Below are 21000 nucleotides of genomic sequence, written 5' to 3' on the forward strand. Positions count from 1 at the left end.
ACTTCTACCCAAGCACTACCAAAGAACTGAACTCTGTTAAATAATTGTCTACTGCATTTAAGTGTGAGCTTTTTATCTCATGTCTTTCACTGTAACCCATGGGATCAATGGGCCAAAAATGCAATATCCTTGGGACTCATTGCAATTATTGTAAAATGAAACTATTCCAGCATTATGTATACTTCCACCATGTATGTACACATATGCATACAGAGGTGTGTTTTCACTTTGTTGTGTGTGTGTAGCTTAGTACAGCATTTGTATGTGTCAAATCTGAGGATTTTTTATGACACTGTATGTACCATTCAGAAGACATACTATTTTTTGTTGCCCATCTGGGCAATGACAACAAAAGGCATTCAATATAACCATTTTTCTAATTCAGTACAAGATAGTAAGCTACTCCACTGGCATTATAGTGTTATTTAGTACTAGTATCAATTTTTACACCAGTGAGTACCCTGACATATAATGAGCACTAAAACTATGGCATTTAGTGCAGTAGCAAAGCACGCTTACAACTCACACACACTGCCCACCGTGCTAACTAATCAAACAACATACGGTGGGCGCACACACCGCTATTTACAACTAATATTAAACACCACACGACATTAACATACGGCATCATAACAACACAATGCATGATAAATACACACAGCTATTTACATTATTTACACTTGGCATCAGTCCAGCATTTTCGCTGCGCTGCCCAATGGGTGTACCCAGCACTATAATAATCATAGAAAATATTATGCAGATTAACGGAGATTTGAGTTCTAGGAGGAGCACTGAACAAACTCATTAGGCAAGCTATAGCCTACAGAATAGTCGTATAACAACATTACTTGAAATTTGTACATAGACCTTTACTACCACGTGTAAATAAACCGAATAAATAATTCCCCTTAAGAGTGGTATCGTTTTTGTCTTGCTGTGTGTTATAATAAAGGCAATTTTATTGCATTATTATTATCATTAGGGCCTATGTGGTACTTTACTCACTAGGATTACGGATTACACCAGCCACTCCGTGTATCTTGCATGTTCCATGGTTTCCACTCCAGGTTCTCCCGTTTTATTAAATCGGTAGCAGCTCAATAAAACATTTTTAGACAGATTTGGGTGGCGTGTTAAAGGTTAAGGGAAACGACCGGTTAGATTAATAAACCTTATTTCAGCGTGTATTTTTTTCGCTTCTCAAAGAGACCACGGTACTTTGTCGCACCAGCAGAGGGAGAGCGCGGGCACCCCAACCTCCAGCGTCTCCTCCCATGTAAGACAATGAAACTAAGCAAAGCCGAAAGGCAGCGTACATGGGAGCGGGCTACCGTCTGAGATCGCAGTCGACTCCAGCAACCCCGAAAACAACATGGATAAATGGCCACCTACGTGGGAATGGTGATGTAGTTAGAAGAATGCCACCTCTGCGCGTCTGTCGTTTACTCTTACTTTTCCTTTTGTTTGATATCGCCTGGATAGCGCTTGCAAAATCCATTCCAGATCGGGGTACACTTGGTGAGTTCATATTCATATTTATTGTGAAGTGTTCTCGGGAGGAGTGGGAGGGATGGCTGTCTAGCAAGGCGTTATTGTTCAATTTTATATGTTCGTGCGATCAGGCTTTCAATGAAAGGATAATGATTGGGTCATTGTGCATTTGCAGCGATTCTGGTCGAAATGGATTATGTCCAAATAAAGCCAAGCGTTTTGTGGTTAACACGGCGGCGTTGGTCAGTTTGAAACAAAGGGTTCTCAATGAGAACCGCCCCCCAGCAGCACCCAGTGAAAGGCTGAAATCAGAGGAAATGTGACATCCATCTCTAAAAAATCTTAACAAGATAAGGCATTAAACCTCTGTAGGGAACGTGTGAAATTAGGAACATATTACTTAATACATAGACAGCACCATACGTGCTACAGAATATTCCGCCAAATCAGTGCTTTACTGTTACAAACACCGTCGTTTTGAGCTTTATTATTCGGCGTATGGAATAATTTAGATTCCTTATCTTAACAGACTGCTCTTAGCGGTTTCACAAAACGCCTATAGCAATATGTTTATCTTGAAGAAATCAGTTATGAAATACTATGCAATGCCCTATTTTCAGTGTATCTATATCAGCATATTTCTCGTCAGAAACCGTTTTCTTGAATTTCCCTATAGTTTACAAACTACTATATATACTTCGTGTCAGGAATGAAATGCAACTATGAAATATAAATTGTATATTTAACATTACATACAAATTTACTTTTTTAATTAAGCCAGGATTATGCAAATCACCACGTATCACAGCATATGATTGTTACAATTATCTGAAATTATTTTGTTAAATATTTGCTTTCTCGGCACATGCCTTATGTTTTGTTTTGCTTTGTTTTCAGAAAACACTGCAGATTGTAACCAATCTTACACATTCCTTCAGCTCTTTGATTAGAAATGTTACTAAACAATTTGAACTGTAGTCTATATTCATTCTGCAATCTTTGGAAAATCCATTAAGTGTTTTGTTTTGCACCTTATTTTAAACTCCTGATACATTTGTTTGATGTAGGCTGTATGCTACCATCATCTCATTTAATCCTGGAAGGTACACCTGTTTTTTCTCCGTCGCTGTATTGCAGTGATTCAGTAGAGCATTCCCCAAGACCACTGATGACATCATGTTTTGACCTTGTTACGGTTTAAATGAATTACTAAAGAAAGTCAATTCAAAGATTCTTATAAATGCTAAAGAGAACAATGACATTTCACTTTCTGGACCCTTGCTCTGAGTCATTTGAAATGTTGAGTTCATTCATCCACTGCCTGTCTCTCAAGAAGCATATAGGTAATTTCTCAACCCAAGTTTCTCTGGAGCAAGGTGTTCTATGAATGAAAGAGTCTGGAAAGTTTTTACCCCCCTCTTAGTAACAGTAGTCTGTACATTGCATTTGTGTGTGCCTTACTATTCCTAAATTACTGGAGTGAGGCTCACATGAGGGCCGGTGATGACTGAATACTGAAGAACAGAATTCTACGCCTTTTTTGATTGGGGCAGACTTATATACACAAGGCACTTTAGGAACAAATGGTTCGTTATGTTCAGCGTTGTGGAAGTATGAACAGAATACGTGTTCAAATGCAAGCCGTAAAGTTGAGTTCAGGTCGGCTAATAGGAGTGTGTCATTTAAAAATTGCCAATTCTAGTCATTAAAACCAATGCAGGGCATCAGGGCCACAGGGCTGTGTGCTGGTCCACCATGCTGCCCTAACCAACACCCAGAAATCAGCAAAATGTTGTATGTTTTAAGTCTTGTATGGGAAATATCTAATGCTGCACAGCATCTCTCTTTGCAGACAGTCAGTGGTGCAATTAAATGAGTTTGTATTGACAAGTCAATTATATTTACAGTCAATTAAAATACTGCAAGCGTGGTTCCTGCACCTCCAAGCTTGGGGGCTTGAATCCTGCCTCTGCTTTGGTTGTGTGACGTTTGCATGTTCTTTCCTTGTTTCATGGGTTCCTCTGGGTACCCTGATTTCTTCCTGTGGCCCAAAAATGTTACTAATGCCACAAAAGTAATTTTTCTGCTCACAATTAGCACTATGACATATGTAAATCATGAAATTATCATTCTGTTTAAAGTTAGGACAAGCTGTATGTTTAGTAAATATCGCGTATTACACCTGGCAAATGCATGTGTCACGGGTGATCCTGATTGGGCGGCAAAAGCTAGGCTAGTTTCATTAGTTCAAGATGGATAATAACCACCTGTAGTGTTCCATACTATTGGTGATTAATAAAACCCAGAATCTTTTTCCCATTTTTTTCTTATTCACCAACGCCCCCGCCCAAAAAAAAAGAGGCATGAAGAAACCATGGCTCAGGAACCAAGGTCTGAACCGAACCGAACCATGGATTTGGAGAATTCTTACACCCAAAACTGGTCCAGAGCGCGACCAAATGGCTGCACATGCGACGATTAATTGAGAATTAAAACTTCATATGGTGACATCTATGCGAGCATACGATAGATATTAGGATGTCTTGCTCTGGCATGGGAACTGTATTCATGAATTGTGAATGCAAGTGGTTTTTTTCCTTCCCTGGCTCAGTCTGTCTCTCCCTTACAACACGCAGGAGTTCAGTCATATACACACACCGATGACAGAACATGCCAAACAATGTCTTTAGCTGTGGTGTTAACGTGTTCGGAAAATAAAGAAGTCTGTAGCTGATAATTTAAGAATACAAAATGAGTAGGAAGCGGAGGAAGCTGGTGGCGAAGGAGAGCCGAAGAAAGGTCCCAGGACGCGCACGAGTGATGAGAGTTAGGTTATTGAAGTTTAGCTTCAGAATAAAGTATTTTACAAATAAAGTACTGTATTGTGAGTCACTGTCAGTGTTTCATCAATACATAAAGTAGGGAATGCAAATTAAGATTCATCAGCATGCAAGGCCATGGATTAATATCACGCTTTGCCAAAGAAAAGGGCACAACCAAGTCATGCGCTGCTGCGACCAACTGGGAAAGCTGGTGGCACCATTGCTACCACTAAAAAAGCCAGTGTGGAGCCCTGCCTCATATTTAGCAAATGATTCTGTCCAAAGTGACGTAAAAGTGAAGGCAAATAGCACATTGCAGACATTCATACTAACAAGGAGTCAACTAGGCCTAAGTGCAGTGAGGCTGAGCTTCCAGTGAATTCCCAGGTACAAGTGTAAGTAGTAATGGAGCAGAAGGTACAGAACAGCTATACAACTACACACATGGTAACTGATGATAAAGCTAGATCCCAATAAAACTATGCAATGGCCAGCAAGTGAAACTATTCCAGGAAATTGACAATTGCGGCATGATCTTGGTGCCTAAGTAGCAAGAAATAAACTTTGATAAATTTAAATATTTAAGCATGGTGTAACAGTTTCTGATCTTGACATTTATCTTTATTCACAATAGTAGTAGAGTTTTAAAAATTGTATAATAGCTCTGTTAATGGAGTTTAAATGTTCTGCCCACATTTGCTTTGCGTTTCCCTCTGCAGTCTAAAAACATGCAGTTTGGTGAGTTTGTATTTCTAAATTGTCCTTAGTGGACAATTCTGTAAGTGTATGCTGCCATTGTTGTATGTCTTGTTATATGCTCAGTGCATAGATAGTCCTATGCTGGATGAGTGACTATAAAAAGATAAATATAGGTGGGTGGATGGATGGATGGATGGACGTTCATTATTATACAATAACGCAAAAGTAATAATGTCCATATATTTTTAAATAAATGTTCAATATTTCATGAGCACAGCTTTAATAATCCTCCACCTTATGTCGTTTGTGTGGTTCATTTACATGTACATAGTTTCATTAGATCATGGGAAAATAATTTTATTTTTAGTGCCTACTAGAATAAATGTATATGCATCAGTGTTCCAAAAACACATTTTTCTCGTGCTGTACATCTCTATTCACTCTCTCTGTAACTGTCTGAAGCACTATTAGAGCGTTAAACCCCACCCCCGATGGGCTCAGTGTGTTCTGATTGGTCAGCTTGCCCGATTGGTCAGCTTGCCCGATTGGTTAGCTTGTCCTACACATTTCTTCCCTGTCTTGCAGTCTGCAGACAGATCCTTGCACGCAGGCAGCCAGTAAGGATTGTGTTACGAGATGACCTCACTATGTAACAGAAATAAGGGCTGGAATTCCTACAACACATTTTAAGCAGATTTAGAGAAGACTGGTTTCTGTTGGTGAGAGTTGCTCCCTTTGCCGTGTACTTTGGGCCTAAAGACTTTGCAGACCATTTACATGCATATAAACACTCTATATAACACACTAAAGGAAAAGGAAAACCAGGAAACTCATAATATGCCCCCTTTAAATGGTTTGCAGGATGTATTTCAATATAATGCAAACACTCATGACTGGTGAGGGCTGGAGACATTGAAGCCTTATCTTAAAATAAGACTTTTCACTATACCTCACACAGGTGGTTCATTTAGTCTGTGATTTATCAATCTATATGCTTTTCACTGTTATTTATCGCTTTCCCAAAAATGGAAGGCTAGAAAATTGTGATGACTACATAGTCATATTATTTATGGTAGGCTTTGCTGTAGTTTGGATTAGTCGCTACAAAGAGATGAGTAAATGGACTCTGCCGAAGCTACAAAGTTCATTCTAAGGTCAAATGTCTCGCCTCCCTCATCACTACCACACAGGTCCAGTGAAAATTGGCAGGCTGCCTAAGGATGTAAATTCCCCAGCTGTTTTACTGGAGGATTTGGCCTGTTCATACCAGACAGCGAGGAGCAGGATGGCATTAACACACACACACACACACACACACACACACACACACACACACACACACACAGCAGTGTGAGTTTGGCCACATAGCAGCTGTAAAGTAAACCACCACAAATTTATAACTTCGGCCACAGTCAGTTAACATGGCCACGTCACGCACAGTGGTGGTAAATTTCTGTTCATCCAGGCAATTGAGAAGCCTAAGATGACTTTAAAATGAAAGTTAATCCATCGGACCATTTTTCCATAACCACCAGTTTGGTTTTTCAGAGAGCCCAGTTATAGAACAGCGATACACCATTTCTTCTCTTCACCTACCCCATCTTGTTTTCCATGAGCCACACAGATACACACACACACACACACACACACACACACACTACCAGTCAAATTTTTGCACATCACAGGTTTTTACCATTTTTCCATTCATTTCATAAACTGCGGATTTTATTTTCTTGATAAGCATTGGAAAGTTCACTAGAAATGAAAATACAAATATAATATATCCTTTATAATATGGAAAGAGTGTGTAACTGCACGTCTGACATCCTATTAATGTTAAGTGAGTAACATGCAGATGTAGAAAATCTCAGTGTATTCGTGTAGGTGAAAAGAAGCCTGGGGGTCAGCTAGCATGCAGCGCCCCAGGAAGTGGGGATTAAGGGCTTCGCTCAAGGGCCCAACAGGCATTTGATTATTCTTCCGGGGCTCAAACTGGTGATCTTCCGGTTACAGGCACAGAGGCTTAGCTGACTGAGCCACCCACTGCACCTCACAAAAGGCGCAGGGACCCCCAAAAAGGGTTTCCACTTCCAGTGCAGGGACCACCCAGTATTCATTTATGAGAAGCCATTTCACCTAACCTTGTGCTTTTGGACCATGGAAGGAAAGCCAGACAAATATTGGGAGAACCTGCAGACTCCACACACAGAAGCAGGGGCACAATTCAGTCTCAATCCTGGAGGTATGAGACAACTGTGTTACTCACTGCTGCTGAAAATGCATTCATAGTCAATAATTTATTCGTGGATCCTGGATTGAACTTGCCGGCATATGATTTCATTTTGCCGTGAGGCCTTCCCTTGATAAGGTTTCCATGGCTACAGTGATTCCCGTTTCTCATTAGCTATAGCCACCTGAAATCATCTGTATGATTTGCTGAACTACAAAATACTTTATATTGACAGTGGGAGACCCATGTTTTTACTAATGGATCCACTTTTTGCATGATGTTCATCAAGTTAAAAAATCAGTTTGCTAATCACAGTCCCAGAAGATCCATGTCCCCCCCCCCCCCGAACACAGAGTGCTGAACTTCCTGCTTGTGGGGTGGAGTTATCCTGTACCTCCCAAATATGCAGATTAAACACACATGATACATGATATCAGTCCCAAGACAAAGCAACATAGCTACCACTAATGGTCACAAAATGTATGCATTACTAACAGGGCCCTCTGTCTGTTTAAATGAATCATTTTTATGTAGTGTATCTTCAGAACTTTATACAATACTGTAGCAAAAGAAAATAGTAGCCCAAAGAAAATAATTTTTAATGTTTAAATTGGTGTAAACTTATGTTTTTTAAGTTTTTATATTTTATTTTAAAACACCTCCTCAAGGTAACCCAAGTATCTTCAGTTTACAGCCATCCATTAGCCATGCTCATGGCCAATCAATACCTCATGGAGTTAATTAACTAGTTAATTAAGTGAGCTGGCGTTGGGAAGCATTGCTGTGTTCTTCTAGCCGTCCAAGATATCAGTAACTTTTTGGAGAACAGGGACTTGTATCACGAAACTGGATTTCTTACTTAGCCAGATAATTTGTCAGATTTAAGGTATACTGGGCTAAATATAAGGGAACAACAAAAGTCCATATTAAAGGGGGGACCTTCAATCTGACAGAAGAAATGTTTTTTTTTGTAAATGTTCTAATGTTAGTGCTTTTTTTCTCTAACCAGTTATATATTTATATATTTATGGCCAAAGGCATTTGCTCACTTCTGAATATATAAATGATTTCACTGAGAATATTTCATTTTTCATTTCACTTTCATTTTGGTATGTATGGAGAATTTTATACTTTCAAAAATATTTATTTGACTCCTTGAAGAAATAGTGTAATCTGAAAAATCCATAAACACCAAGAGGTAATGCAGGTGTCAATGCAGAGAGAGAGGAACATAGCTTTTTTCCACATCTTCTCAAAGAACCACCTGGTCTTCCTCCTCACAAAGCAACAACTTGTCATATAAATCATGAGTCGGGCGGGTCACTGGGGGCCCCGTCATAGAGACAGCAGATGTGTGGATAAACATCGTGACTCGTGTCTTCCAGGCCCGTCACTCTCATTCTAACTGTTAGACTATTATTTGTCTTAATATACATGATCTTAATTGTTGAATGAAATATAATGATATTGTGCCCGGGTTGCGTGACGGTAAAGAACAGAATGTTTGAAATATTTGCTTGAGGAGCATCATGCAATGCAGCAATTTGTATTCCTACAGCACCATTTTAGGTGAGGCCATAATTGTTATTATCGTTATACAACAATGGCTCCTACTCATGTGGCTTCACCCCGAATGTTACAAACATTCGTGTAATGATGGTCATGCATCCATCTTCCTTCCAGCACAGTGCTGTGGTGGAGAGACCCTGACCATGATGTCAGACTACTGCAGGGCAAACAGTCGGTCAGTCAAAATATATTCATGCACTGAACTGATGGCAATATGGGTAAGAAATTACTCGTTCTTCAGAGTGACAAAGGGTCCCTTGCTCTACCAGACTCCAGCAGTGCAGAGCTGCTTGATAGCACTTTGGGAAAAGGACACCCTTCCTCTCACATTGGCACCAGTCAGTCGATAATCAGTCCTTGTTAAAAACAAAGAACTCTCCATATTGTTTCACGTTATCTTGTCTTTGTTTTCTCAGGGATGTAGGTGCAAAGTGTTTGCTGTTCATGACAGTAACCGGATAAACAGTTTGTAGGTGTGTTTATTTGAAAGGCTTACAATCTCAAACATGGTGTTTCCTTGCATAGTTTGGAGACTTTGTCATTGGCTTCCATTTCATTAATCTGATGGCCACTTCTGGCTCTGACAATGCGGATTTCCTTCTAAATTTCCCTTGGCGGAGCTAACACTGTGGTACAGGAATTCCTCTTTTTCAGGAAACCTTCCCATTGACTTTATGCCGTTCATGTGGGGAAGCCCCAAATTTGTGGGTTTTGTTTAAAAACACTCTGGGGAAAGTCTTTTACCTCTACCTACATTTTGTTATTTGAATTGATGAGTAAGTTAGATCTCTCTACTTAGAGATATATGGGGCAAAATATCTGGCTGTTTGTATTCTGCTGATAGCTTAATGTAATGTAATTTATTGCTCTAGCTTAGGATGCAGATTCTTGATACACTTGCAGTTTTGATATAAGACACTGTAATTTGGCCCTTGTTCCATAAATTCTCAAAGGTGAAATGTAAATAATTGATTGTGTTACTTTTTAAGTTATAACCCTAACCCCTTCCTCGTACCCCCAGACCAAATAAAATAAAATGTGTTTTTTCCCCTTCCCCATTCATGAAAATTATTCTGTAACACTTTACTTAAGACCATGTTTTTAGTCATTTATAAACACATTTATGATGCATTCATAAAGCATTATAAACATAGCTATCAATATTTATGAAAATGCATAACACATTATAGTCATGTTTATTATGCATAATGTCTGCCTTGTGAAGCTCTCGTCTATAATGCACTATAAACACCATTAAAATGCGATACAAAGCATCCTTAATGGTTATACAGACCATTAAAATGCATCATGAAGGTATCTATAGTGCATTATAGATCACCTATCACCTAGCAATGCTGCACCCGTTGTAGCACAATGCACTACTCAAGTGTTTGTGGCGATGCTGGAGTAAACAGACCTACTGAGCTGCCCATTGTTCAAAAATATAGCATGTACAATTACGTACGGTACATATTACTTGATAATGATAATAAACGACTATTTTACTAGTTTGTGTATTTAGTATACTGATCTTGTATCATTATTTAGACTATACCATATAGCCTAGGTGTGCAGTAGGCTATGCCATCTAGGTTTATGTAAGTACACTCTATGATATTGTCATAATGATGGATTTCTCAGCACTTATCCCTGTCATTAAGCGACACATGACTGTAAAGATTCTGGTAAGTGAATCTACACTCAGTACATAATTTCTGCTTTATACAGGCTGCCGTGTAGTTATCATATTCCTGCTTTCACTATGTGTCAGTGTTATTTTCGGTTTTACGTGTTTTTTTTTTTTTTATCTGACTTGATAGATTATTTGTTGCTTTATGCCTTTTTAGCTTATGAAGGTTTTATAGGAACAGAGTGCTTTCGTAAAGCGGGAGATACCTGTATATGCAGATATATCCATATGTGGTCTTTGCACTTATGCCATGTTACCGAATCAGTAACAGGCAGGCTGTTCAGGCATTTGTGAAAGTTGTCTGTATGTATCCGTCCACCATCGTTCATGCCCCTTAACCAGGACAAGACTAAGTCTGCAGACTATGCTAAGTAACACAAGGTAAAAGGCAGGGAATGTCCTGGATGGGTTGCCAGTCCGTCACAGGACACAAAATAACTACCTATATGCAAAACTTCAAGAATCGTTTTAAATATGTTGCAAAATGGAATTGGTGAGCAAAATGGCACAACATATCTTTGAATATCATTCTTATGTATAGATATGGATTTCGATAGGTATTTCCATCCATCCATCCATTTTCCAAACCACTTATCCTACTGGGTCGCGGGGGGTCCGGAGCCTATCCCGGAAGCAATGGGCACGAGGCAGGGAACAACCCAGGGCGGGGGGCCAACCCATTGCAGGGCACACTCACACACCATTCACTCACACATGCACACCTATGGGCAATTTAGCAACTCCAATTAGCCTCAGCGTGTCTTTGGACTGTGGGGGGAAACCGGAGTACCCGGAGGAAAGACCCACGACGACATGGGGAGAACATGCAAACTCCACACACATGTGACCCAGGCGAAGACTCAGTCCCGGGTCCCAGAGGTGTGAGGCGACCGTGCTAACCACTGCACCACCATGTGATATAGGTATTTTATTTAGGGAAATCAAACATGAAACACGCGTTTCCATCCACTTTAGACATTCTGCATGTGCCAGAGAAGCTGGCTGTCCTTTATGAAATTAACTGAGCTGTGAAAGACCATTCACTTTGTTCTCATTTAAAGGGACTGTCTCTTTTTCACTCGCAAGGTATTTCTTACTTATTGATGCTAAGCATGTAAAAGTGCTGTTTTGCAACCTTAGACTGCTGTGGGAAGCAAGCCTTGCTTGAGTGCCAACCCTCAATTAGTTCTTTCGATGAGTTATTGATCTCTTGGGGTTTGCACTGCTCTGAAGTTTACGAACTTGTTACAGCGGCATAATTAAACCGATAGATTTTTGCATTTCAAGGTTTGGTTGACTTATCATTTGAAATGAACTGATCTCATAAACACAAGTCTGCAATAACTAATTAGAATTTTTAATTTTCCGATAGCTTATCACAAGCTCTGAGGTGGAAAATAGCTACTGACCGTCATGGTCATGTGGGTCTTCACATTCATTTTTCCCAGTAGTGTCATTTCCATTCCTTAGTTTTGACAGTAACTCTGGACCAGAGACTCATTTATGTCAGTCAGCCATGCTGTAGGGTCCATGTTTATTTTTGATATTTGTTCCTTCCTTCCCAAAGCAATCATTTTCATTGGTTTACTTGCAACACTTTGTTTCCCTCAAATGCTGTAGAGTGAATCACCCAAATTTTGTTCAGTTCCAACCTTCCCGTGTCCCAAGATCCTCTAAGCCCCCGAGTCTTTTCCAAAGCCAGGCTACCCTGGTTAGTCATACCGCCCTGATGTACTGACAGTCACCCCACACACACACTCTTACTCACCTGCTCTCCTTGTATCTGCGGCCCAGGACCAGCTGCAGAAGCAGAACCATCCTTAGAGCAGGTGAGGGGTGGAATGAAATCGATTTGGAGAAATTTGTCTCTCTATTCTCCTTACACAAAGTGCCATTGGTTTCAGGATTAATCACAGAGAGGAGGGGAAAGAAGAGGACATCCACCCTCCAAGCTATAGGGGAGAAGGGGCATGTCCTGATTTGACATGTTCGACGTGTCCCTGGGTCAGAAAGGGAGGGGTTTGTTAAGGGACATGCCATAGATTCAAAACGCAGTAACATGCTTATCTGCAAAGGCTGGACAGAGCAATGTAAGGGCACATCTTTGTCATGATGATGATAATGATACTACTAAGAATAATTAATCATAAAAACTCGGCTTGAATTTGAACTAGGCGACTTTCCAATCACAAGCACAGAGACTTAGCCTGCTGTGCCTCAGACACCCCTCAGCTCAAGAGCTGGAAACCTTTGAATTTCAAAATGACAATAAAATGGATCAATGAGGTGATGTCATACAATGAAGACTGTGATTGGTTAAATAAGAGAAACACAAGCCCCTCCCTTGTTGACCCAGGGATACGTTGAACATGGCAAAATCAGGATGTCAGACAGAAGCGACTGAGCACAGGAAGGAATTGGCGGATGTCTCTGTTCTGAAATACCAAGCTTAATCTGTCTGTTCTGGTCTGTCCAAAAGAGGACTGACCTCTCTGAAGGTCTCAGAACATCTGCTCTCACTCTGTTCATCTGTGTAAAAATGTACTTGATTAATTATGCTCAATGAAGCCCTAAGTTTCCAGATCAGTCCTTGGTTGATTTTATATAGTTTAGTTGTAGAGAACCACACTGGACGTCTGACTTTATATGCACTGCCTCATAGCTGTGTGATGAGCAGCACGCAATGGTAGCACATACAGGTTGTTTCTTCATAATTATTCGGTACTTTACAGGTTCATGTCTTTTGTGTGAGATTGGCCATGCTGTACAGCAACCAACAGCGTGACCATGGCGCAGGCATTGTGGCCTCCAGATAAGCAAACACCCCCAGCATTTTTTAAAGGTTATTTTCAACAGTTCTACCATGGAGTTGCGGCCAGGGAAGGCAGGGCCTCGCCGGTCATAGTCCAATGAAAATAGCTTTTAAGAAAAGTCATTTTATCATTATTATTTAAGATATTTTTCACTGAACTGTAATAAATGTAATTTCTGTTTGATTCCAGTCATTTTTATTTAATATAGCCAATTGTGGGAGCTCAGCTGCAGACAGGGAGAGATGAGAGGTGCAGCAATGATGAGCTCAGCCTCCCCTCTGATCGTGTTTCTGCTCAGTAACTGGCTGGAGCGCCGGCAGTAAGCGTCTCTGTCTCTTCATCAGTTTAATATTTGTAGACCCCATCATTACATGTCCATTCCATAGTCTAGGTAACTTATTTCACATGTGGATAAAAATATGTGGGCTTGCTGGTCTCATTATAAAGGTGCAATGAAAAAGGAGCGGGGGGGGGGGGGGGGGGCAGCTGTCACATCTGCGTCACTGAGGGAGATGTGAAGGGAACCCACTTGTTTTGAACGGCATTAGCCAATAAACAAAAAATAACCTCCACTGGCTGAAGTAATTTAAAAACCCGCCAGATCACCATCACAGCACAGAAAGACTTGCAGGGCGCAACCAAGTGTTCAGTTGGGGGTGGGGGGGTCACACACTTGTTTTTCTTAGAAACTAGAAATAAATAGGAAAAGAAAAAGAGCAGATCTATTAAGAGGGTTCATAAAAAGAAAACATATTTAACATTTTGTACTGCAAATTGGAGTATAGATTGGTATTATTCAGTATTGGGGGGACATGACCCCAAACCCCCCCCCCCGCCAAAGAATGCATGGTTACACCCATGTTGTACAATATATACATCCCTGTTTTACAAAATCTAGCAGTCAGTGCTTCATGAAAGTGTTATGGCTCCGTGGAAGGAGAGGAATAATCTGTGATGAGTCATAGTACTGAGCATGCATTGGTGACCTGTGTATGTTTAGGGCTATGAGAATGTATGTAAAGTCTCCATACATATGGCCTCACATGGATGTTTATTTCCTAAAAGACCTCAGTATATGATTTGATTAAACTTCTGTCCTCTATTAAGACCTTGAATGTCCAAATTAATGCCGGTAGTAGTGATTAATATAAACCAACTCCTTAAAAGGGAGAAGCACCATCGTTATGGAAATTGGAGAGAAACGATCATGTGAATGTGGGATGAACGACCTCCAGGGATAATTATTTTGCAGAGGTTGCGAAATGCTCTATCGGTCTGCAGCGAGATCTTCTTGCTCCTTGATGGAAATAGGACAACCACTGTTCTAAGGCCATGGTGTGCAGGTTAATTTATCTTTGATAACTTGGTAACAGTGCTATGATGCAGGGTGTTTAGAGGCATTACTCATTTGATTGACTAATTTGAATGTAAAATGTAAGGAATTTGAAATAGTGCATCATTTATGTGATAGACATGTTTGATGGCTACATGTGTATGGAGGGGAGAAAACTTTAGAGCTATTGGTCAGAAATGAGGAATTCATTACTAATATACCTCAGCATGATGGCTGTGCTGGTGCTTACCCTGAATGGAAGAAGAATTTTCCTGTAATCATCACTCAACTGTGTTTTTGGCAGGCAGGCAATATAATGAATGCAACTGAAAAAAACGAACTTGCTGGGTTAAGAATCTGTAAAGCAACCTATATGTGAAAATAAAATTTCAGTTTACAAAAGACTGTTCTATGTCATATTTGATTAATGACTTTCTTGTTTTCATTTTACAGAGGTACTGCTCAGAGTTCAAGTGTTTGACAACAGTGACCTTTCACCCCTGGCGGACGCCACTGTAGAAATCTATGGGAACCAGTCTATCTTGGCGTCAAGCAAGGCAGTCAGCGATGGGATAGTCGTGGTGAAGTTTCAGTACCACCCAGGGACATGGGTGATCGTCGCGGCATCCAAGACGGGTTATGTGACGAACTCTGCCCCCTGGCACGCCAACCGTATCCCCTGTGAGTAAAATGTGCTGTTACCTGTGTACGGCTGTGTGGACTCAAGCTATTATACTTTTATTTATACTTGATATAATACATGCATCTCTTTTAATATATGTCATATTGGATTATATATATATAGCTATACCATATATTATATATATATATATATATATATATATATATATATATATATATATATATATATATATACACACACACGTATGTAGGTTGCTGTGTGTGTGTGTGTGTGTGTGTGTGTGTGTGTGTGTGTGTGTGTGTGTGTGTGTGTGTGTGTGTGTGTGTGTGTATGTATGTATGTATGTATGTATGTGTGTGTTTGTTCATGAAGACAAACCATTATAACTAACAGAGATACTGTAATGTGACTTACGGTTATTATATCCTGTAGAAAGTGACTGGCTGCCTGCATCCACTGTCCACTAACCTGTCATTTGTCAACTGTAACACAAGCACCAGTGCGGTATGCCTGAATCCCACCGTGGCTATTTCATTTCCCACACAGGGAAAATCTCCATTGCGGTCTTGAGTTCGGAACTCCTCAGTAGTACCATTTGTTGACAGTTATCGTCCTGCTTTAATTCGCCATCCTGCACTGTTGAGGGAAGCTACTGATCTCAATACCCAGTCTGACTCTCTGTGTGTCTTTGATTGGAAGATCACCAACCTGTTACTAATCATCATATAGCCGTGGGGCTCTCGATCAAGCCCCTTAACCCCAGAAACGTATCCAGGGGATTGGGATAAGTAGCTGACCCTGTGCTCTAATATGTGAAAACTAAAGAATTTCTATGGTGTGGTAAAAATTGCAGTAAAAAGTATATAATGCATAATTGTATTACCCAGAATTGCAGTAATATACAGGAAGTCATTAATCCTCAATCTGTCTCCTGCAATCTAACTGAAGCTGTTCAGACTTCTCATTCCATTGCATAAATGTCTGATCAACTGGTCTGGGGGCATGATTTCAGCAGAATACACAGAATGCTGCAGTGGTTAATCCAAATATTCTGGGATTCATTTAGGGTAACTTTTCAAAGGACATTTTCTACCCTTGAATATGCATTAAAGTTGATGAGTAAGTAAAGAAACTGGTCTTTGTTTGTTAAAATATTTGCATCCATGTGAATTGCCTGGGGTACATGCGTTGGCAGCCTGTCCTCCGGGTCACCAAAGCACTTCTGTCAATAAAACGGCTATAATTCATAATCATTGTGGGACAGACATGGAAATTACAGCATCTAAAGGCAGCTCAGATTCAGTACATTGAAAACATTTTTCAGCTCTTGGAAACTGAAATCTTGCAGAGCTTGTCATGGCGGAGAAAAAAGTGTATATATTATTTGTCTGACTGGAGATCTGATGCATACGGAAATTTTTCAGGCTTTCAAGTTGTCAACATTTTGTTGTTCCAGAGTCATCTTAAAATGGATTTAGTTCATTTTGCTATAATGAATCTGCACACGGCATTGACAAATGACAAAAGCGAAATCAGATTTTTGGAGTGTTTTGTTAAAATATTAAAAATGTGTCCCATTTACATAAGTATTCAGAACCTTCACTTAGTACCTGGTTAAAGAATCTTCGGCAGCAATGGCAGCATCAAGTCTTCTTGGGAATGGCTTTACAAGCTTGGCACACCTTTGCTTGGGAAGTTTCTCACTTTCTTCTTAGCAGGATTGTTCAGACTCAACCAGGTTGTTTGTGGAGTGTCAGTGCACACCAAGAATCCATTTTAAGACGAGTCTGAGACATAAAACGTGGACAACTTGAGTCTGTCCTTTGTCCATGCACTGTAAAATCTCCCGACTCCGGACCAGCTATTCCCTTCTTGTGCCTCCAAATTTAGTGAAATGAAAATCCCCTGGTATGAGTTTAATCTTTGCTAAGAATCAAATGATAGCTGCTGGCCATTTTCTCCATTTGTCTCACACATCAAAAATAGTGTCAATAGCAGCGATCGTCTGAACATTCAACACACTCAAACAGGAAACTCTGCCCGCCATGCGCGCGATAGTAGTACATCCACCCATCTCCTAACCTTCTATTCTGATCAGTGTCACAGGGTATAGTTCACACCTATAATTAGCTCATTTAAATATAGACTAATTTATTCAAAACAGATTATTTTTTCAATGACCAAAGAATGGAACTTTGAAGGTCGTAGGTGCTGTCCATGGAGGTGGTTGATCACATCCAAGAACAAGCAACACTCATCAATTTAAATGTCAATGAGATGTTATAAAGAAAGTTAAATCACAATATGTAAATGTGAGACTTGCTCCAGGCAAGAAGGTAAACAAAGCAGCGTGACATGAGGTTAAGGGGAAGGAACAGGGGTTTGTTTGGGGGTAGGAGAGGAGATGGGTGTAACACAAGCATTGTGGAAACAACTGACAACAAAAGACAAAAAAGATCCACTTCATATAACGATTGGGAACAAGACAGGTGATCCATGTCACAGCAGACATTAAAGGGACTGATCTGTGACAGTCTGACGACTGTACAACCATCTTGAAGGATGAGCCAAGAGTGAATCTAAAGATACTAAATGCACAAATATTCTGATTAAACTGCAGGTCAGATCAAGAGGTTAATACTGACATTTTGTTACTTGTAGACTCTCCAGCACTTGCACATTTCAACACTTCATTTTGAGTACAGCCTTTTATTTTCTTTCAAATTTTTTCTAAAAATCCCTCTGCCTCTTTCTCATACATCAGACATGATGAATTACTTAAATCCACATCACAGCCTGGGACACAGGCTTCCCCTGCTGAGACCAATATTAACTAACTCCTCTTTATCCCAGACACTTCCGTTTGTGCGGAATAGACTGTCCTGAATTTTTACAGGTGGAGCAACATGTCTCCTTTCTAAAATTAACACACTGTAGTGGCACCAGGTGGGAATTATTGGGAAACACACCTCCAATAAATTTCCCTCCTGTGCAGTGCTTGCAGTGAGGACATGCTCTGCAAAAGGGGCACATGTGCATCATGTTATGACACCCCTAGGATTTGGGCTTTGGCCAATACTACACAAAACCCCCAGAAAAACAAGGCAGGGGAGCATAAACACGTCCACATTAAATTCCCATATATTACATTTACCAAATAGTAACAACGTACAGTGTGAAAGTAGAAACGAACTGAATACACCACCGTAGCCTGTTTGCGAATTATTTGCAGATATTGCAAGTAGTGGTAATGAAGCTCAAGTTATTTCATTTATTTAAAAAATTTGATTAACACTATTTTATAACATGCATTTTATCTACCAGAGTTGTAGTTATTGGAAAATTTCAGGAATTTTAATTCAGTTATAGAAAAATTATATTTGAAAAGCACGCAATATCCAAGCTTCTTCAGTCATTTTATGAAAATGAAAAGTAAAAGAAATATTCTTCTGTAGCAGCAATTTTGATCTGTGGTTCTCCTTGATGAATCCGTGTCCCACGTGATCTTCTATTGTCTTCTGTTGAACCTGTTTGGAAGCTCATCCTGCTATTTGTGAAAGCACCATTTCCTCGGCACCCCAGAAGACTAGTACACATGGGCTTTTCTATGCTGTAGGTGTGTCCGCCGTGGTCTGGCACTGTATGGCCCTGCTTTACAGCAGATGGGAATGAGCTCTGAGCCTAAAGACACCCGGCTTTCTTCCTGCTGCCTCCCTGAAATAACGCCAAAGCAGAGCACACAAGAGCTACCCTCCAGGATATGTTCAGGCGGGGCAAGCTGTCCTCGTGTGAGACATTGCTCCTTGTCCCTTGTGCACAATAAACAAAAAAGACCCTGTCTGATGATCTCATCCAGCTTTTGATGAAGGCTTCTCGAATGAGGTCACTGAAGGATACTAATGTAGGCCTGTGCACTGGACCCCGCTGGTCCCGCTGAATTTGCCATAAATCTACAGGGATCCTATTGTTTTTTCTATCGCATTACCGTATTCTCTCACCGCAAACAATGCGGAGGAGACTGTGCAAAGTGGCTCACGGAAATGTCTTGGACCTCCTGACCATCAGTAGCTATACAGACACTTCCTCAACCAAGGTTCAGGTTGCACAGTCAGTGATTTCATTGTGTTAGATGAAGACTTCTTCAGAGGTTGGGATATAATAGATTTTTGCATCTTACATAGCTTACTGGACCCTCTATTCGAAGAGGGGCTCTCTTATTGCTGAGTCACTGTACTGTACCTTGGGAATATGGGGGATAGGTAGTGTTATCTCTGTGTATTCAAACCATCCCTGCTACAAATTTTGTAATGCCTGACTGTTCATGCCTGTTGGTGATACTGTCTATTTCAGTGTATGCATCAGTGAGCCTCTACCTCCTTCCCCAGAGACCGGCTACCCTCATCCTTTATGATGATGTGGTTCAGGTTCTGTCGGGATCCCCAGGTGAGTGCCCATATGTCCGTCTCACATCCTGTGCTTCAATTCTGGTGAAAACATTATTCTTAAGCAATTTCTGTAATTCGTGTCAACGTCTGGAGTCTTCCTGTTGGGAGAACCTCTATGTCCAACAGAAATGATTAGCTGTTGTGCAGTTAACTATACAAAACCAAAGGCTCTTCACTGCTGTCAAAAACCAGACTCATGTATATGTGAAGGTCTCCTTTTGCACAAATTTTGCGCAAATTTCCAGCGATGTCTTGAAATTGTTTGAGTCCATGGGGAAGATTTAAGTAAATAGCAGCAGACGTTTGCAGCAAACGATGACATTCATGGGATCTCAGTGCCCAGAACCAAAGGGTATTTTTTTCTTCTTTCTAGTCGACTCACAATGAAATGTTAAAAAAAGAGCCAACATCAACGGGGTCTTAAATCTAAGTCTATATAACGATTTGATCCAACCAGTCATCTTCATATTATATTGCCCAGTCCGTCCCACCATTTTACCACAGGATTGGCATAACGAGGCCTGAGGACAGATTTGCCTTTTCTGGATGCTTCTTTAGCTAGGCCATGATATTCCAGGCCTCAGTAATTTGTCTCCCTCCAACAGCCCACCCTTATCCAGCCCAACGCATAACAGGGCAGTTTTATGTCTTGGCGAGCTCCTCCGAACACTGATTATGGCCGTTCATCTGGGCCGTAAATTACGGTGTCTTTCCATCTGTGGGAGGGCGGCTGAAGAGGGATCTTTACACACAGCATGCCCTATCTCCTGAAAGATCTGAGTGTTTGGGCCTGACGGTGCAGTGAGTGGGATGTCTGGTCCCGTTCAGTGCTGTTTAAGCACATCGTATTGATTTACATGAGTGAGCTCAAAGGGAACTCTGTTTAGTACACAAAACCAATTATTCCCCGTCACACTCAGCCAAAGTATTTTTGCTTGTTCACTGTTGTCCATCCATAGAGCCTTTAATACCCCGAGCAGATGCATGTGACCCAGACCTATGGAAAAAAGCCTCCTCCCCACTTGAGCTTTGTTCTTCAGATATGTTTGCCTTTTTCATAATACCTATGTTACGAAAACCCTTTGTGCTGCATGTTGGGAAAGTCTTCCTTGCCAGCAGGAATCTCTGGAGGTATCAGCTGTAGGTGTCTGTGGTGGTTATTTAAGGATAACTGGACATTGGTGGCTGCTAAAAGAAGGTGAAACTGATAGACCTCATGTCTAAATAACTAGTTGTTATTTTTGTACGTAATATTTAACGAAAAT

General features: G+C 40.5%; 1 protein-coding gene across 1 annotated transcript in view; it reads left to right on the plus strand.

Annotated features, from left to right (window-relative positions):
- The first annotated feature begins 1276 nt into the window (after nucleotides 1–1276).
- LOC125742370 (protein FAM171A2-like) overlaps nucleotides 1277–21000 on the plus strand; it is a 31165-nt gene continuing 11441 nt past the window's right edge. Inside the window, exons 1-3 of the mRNA XM_049014297.1 lie at nucleotides 1277–1518; nucleotides 15101–15328; nucleotides 19641–19733. Of these exons, the coding sequence (XP_048870254.1) occupies nucleotides 1317–1518; nucleotides 15101–15328; nucleotides 19641–19733 (523 nt within the window). The 5' untranslated portion in view covers nucleotides 1277–1316. The remainder of the gene's footprint in view (nucleotides 1519–15100; nucleotides 15329–19640; nucleotides 19734–21000) is intronic.

The sequence above is a fragment of the Brienomyrus brachyistius genome, chromosome 5, assembly GCF_023856365.1.
Source record: "Brienomyrus brachyistius isolate T26 chromosome 5, BBRACH_0.4, whole genome shotgun sequence".
NCBI classification, from domain to species: Eukaryota; Metazoa; Chordata; class Actinopteri; order Osteoglossiformes; family Mormyridae; genus Brienomyrus; species Brienomyrus brachyistius.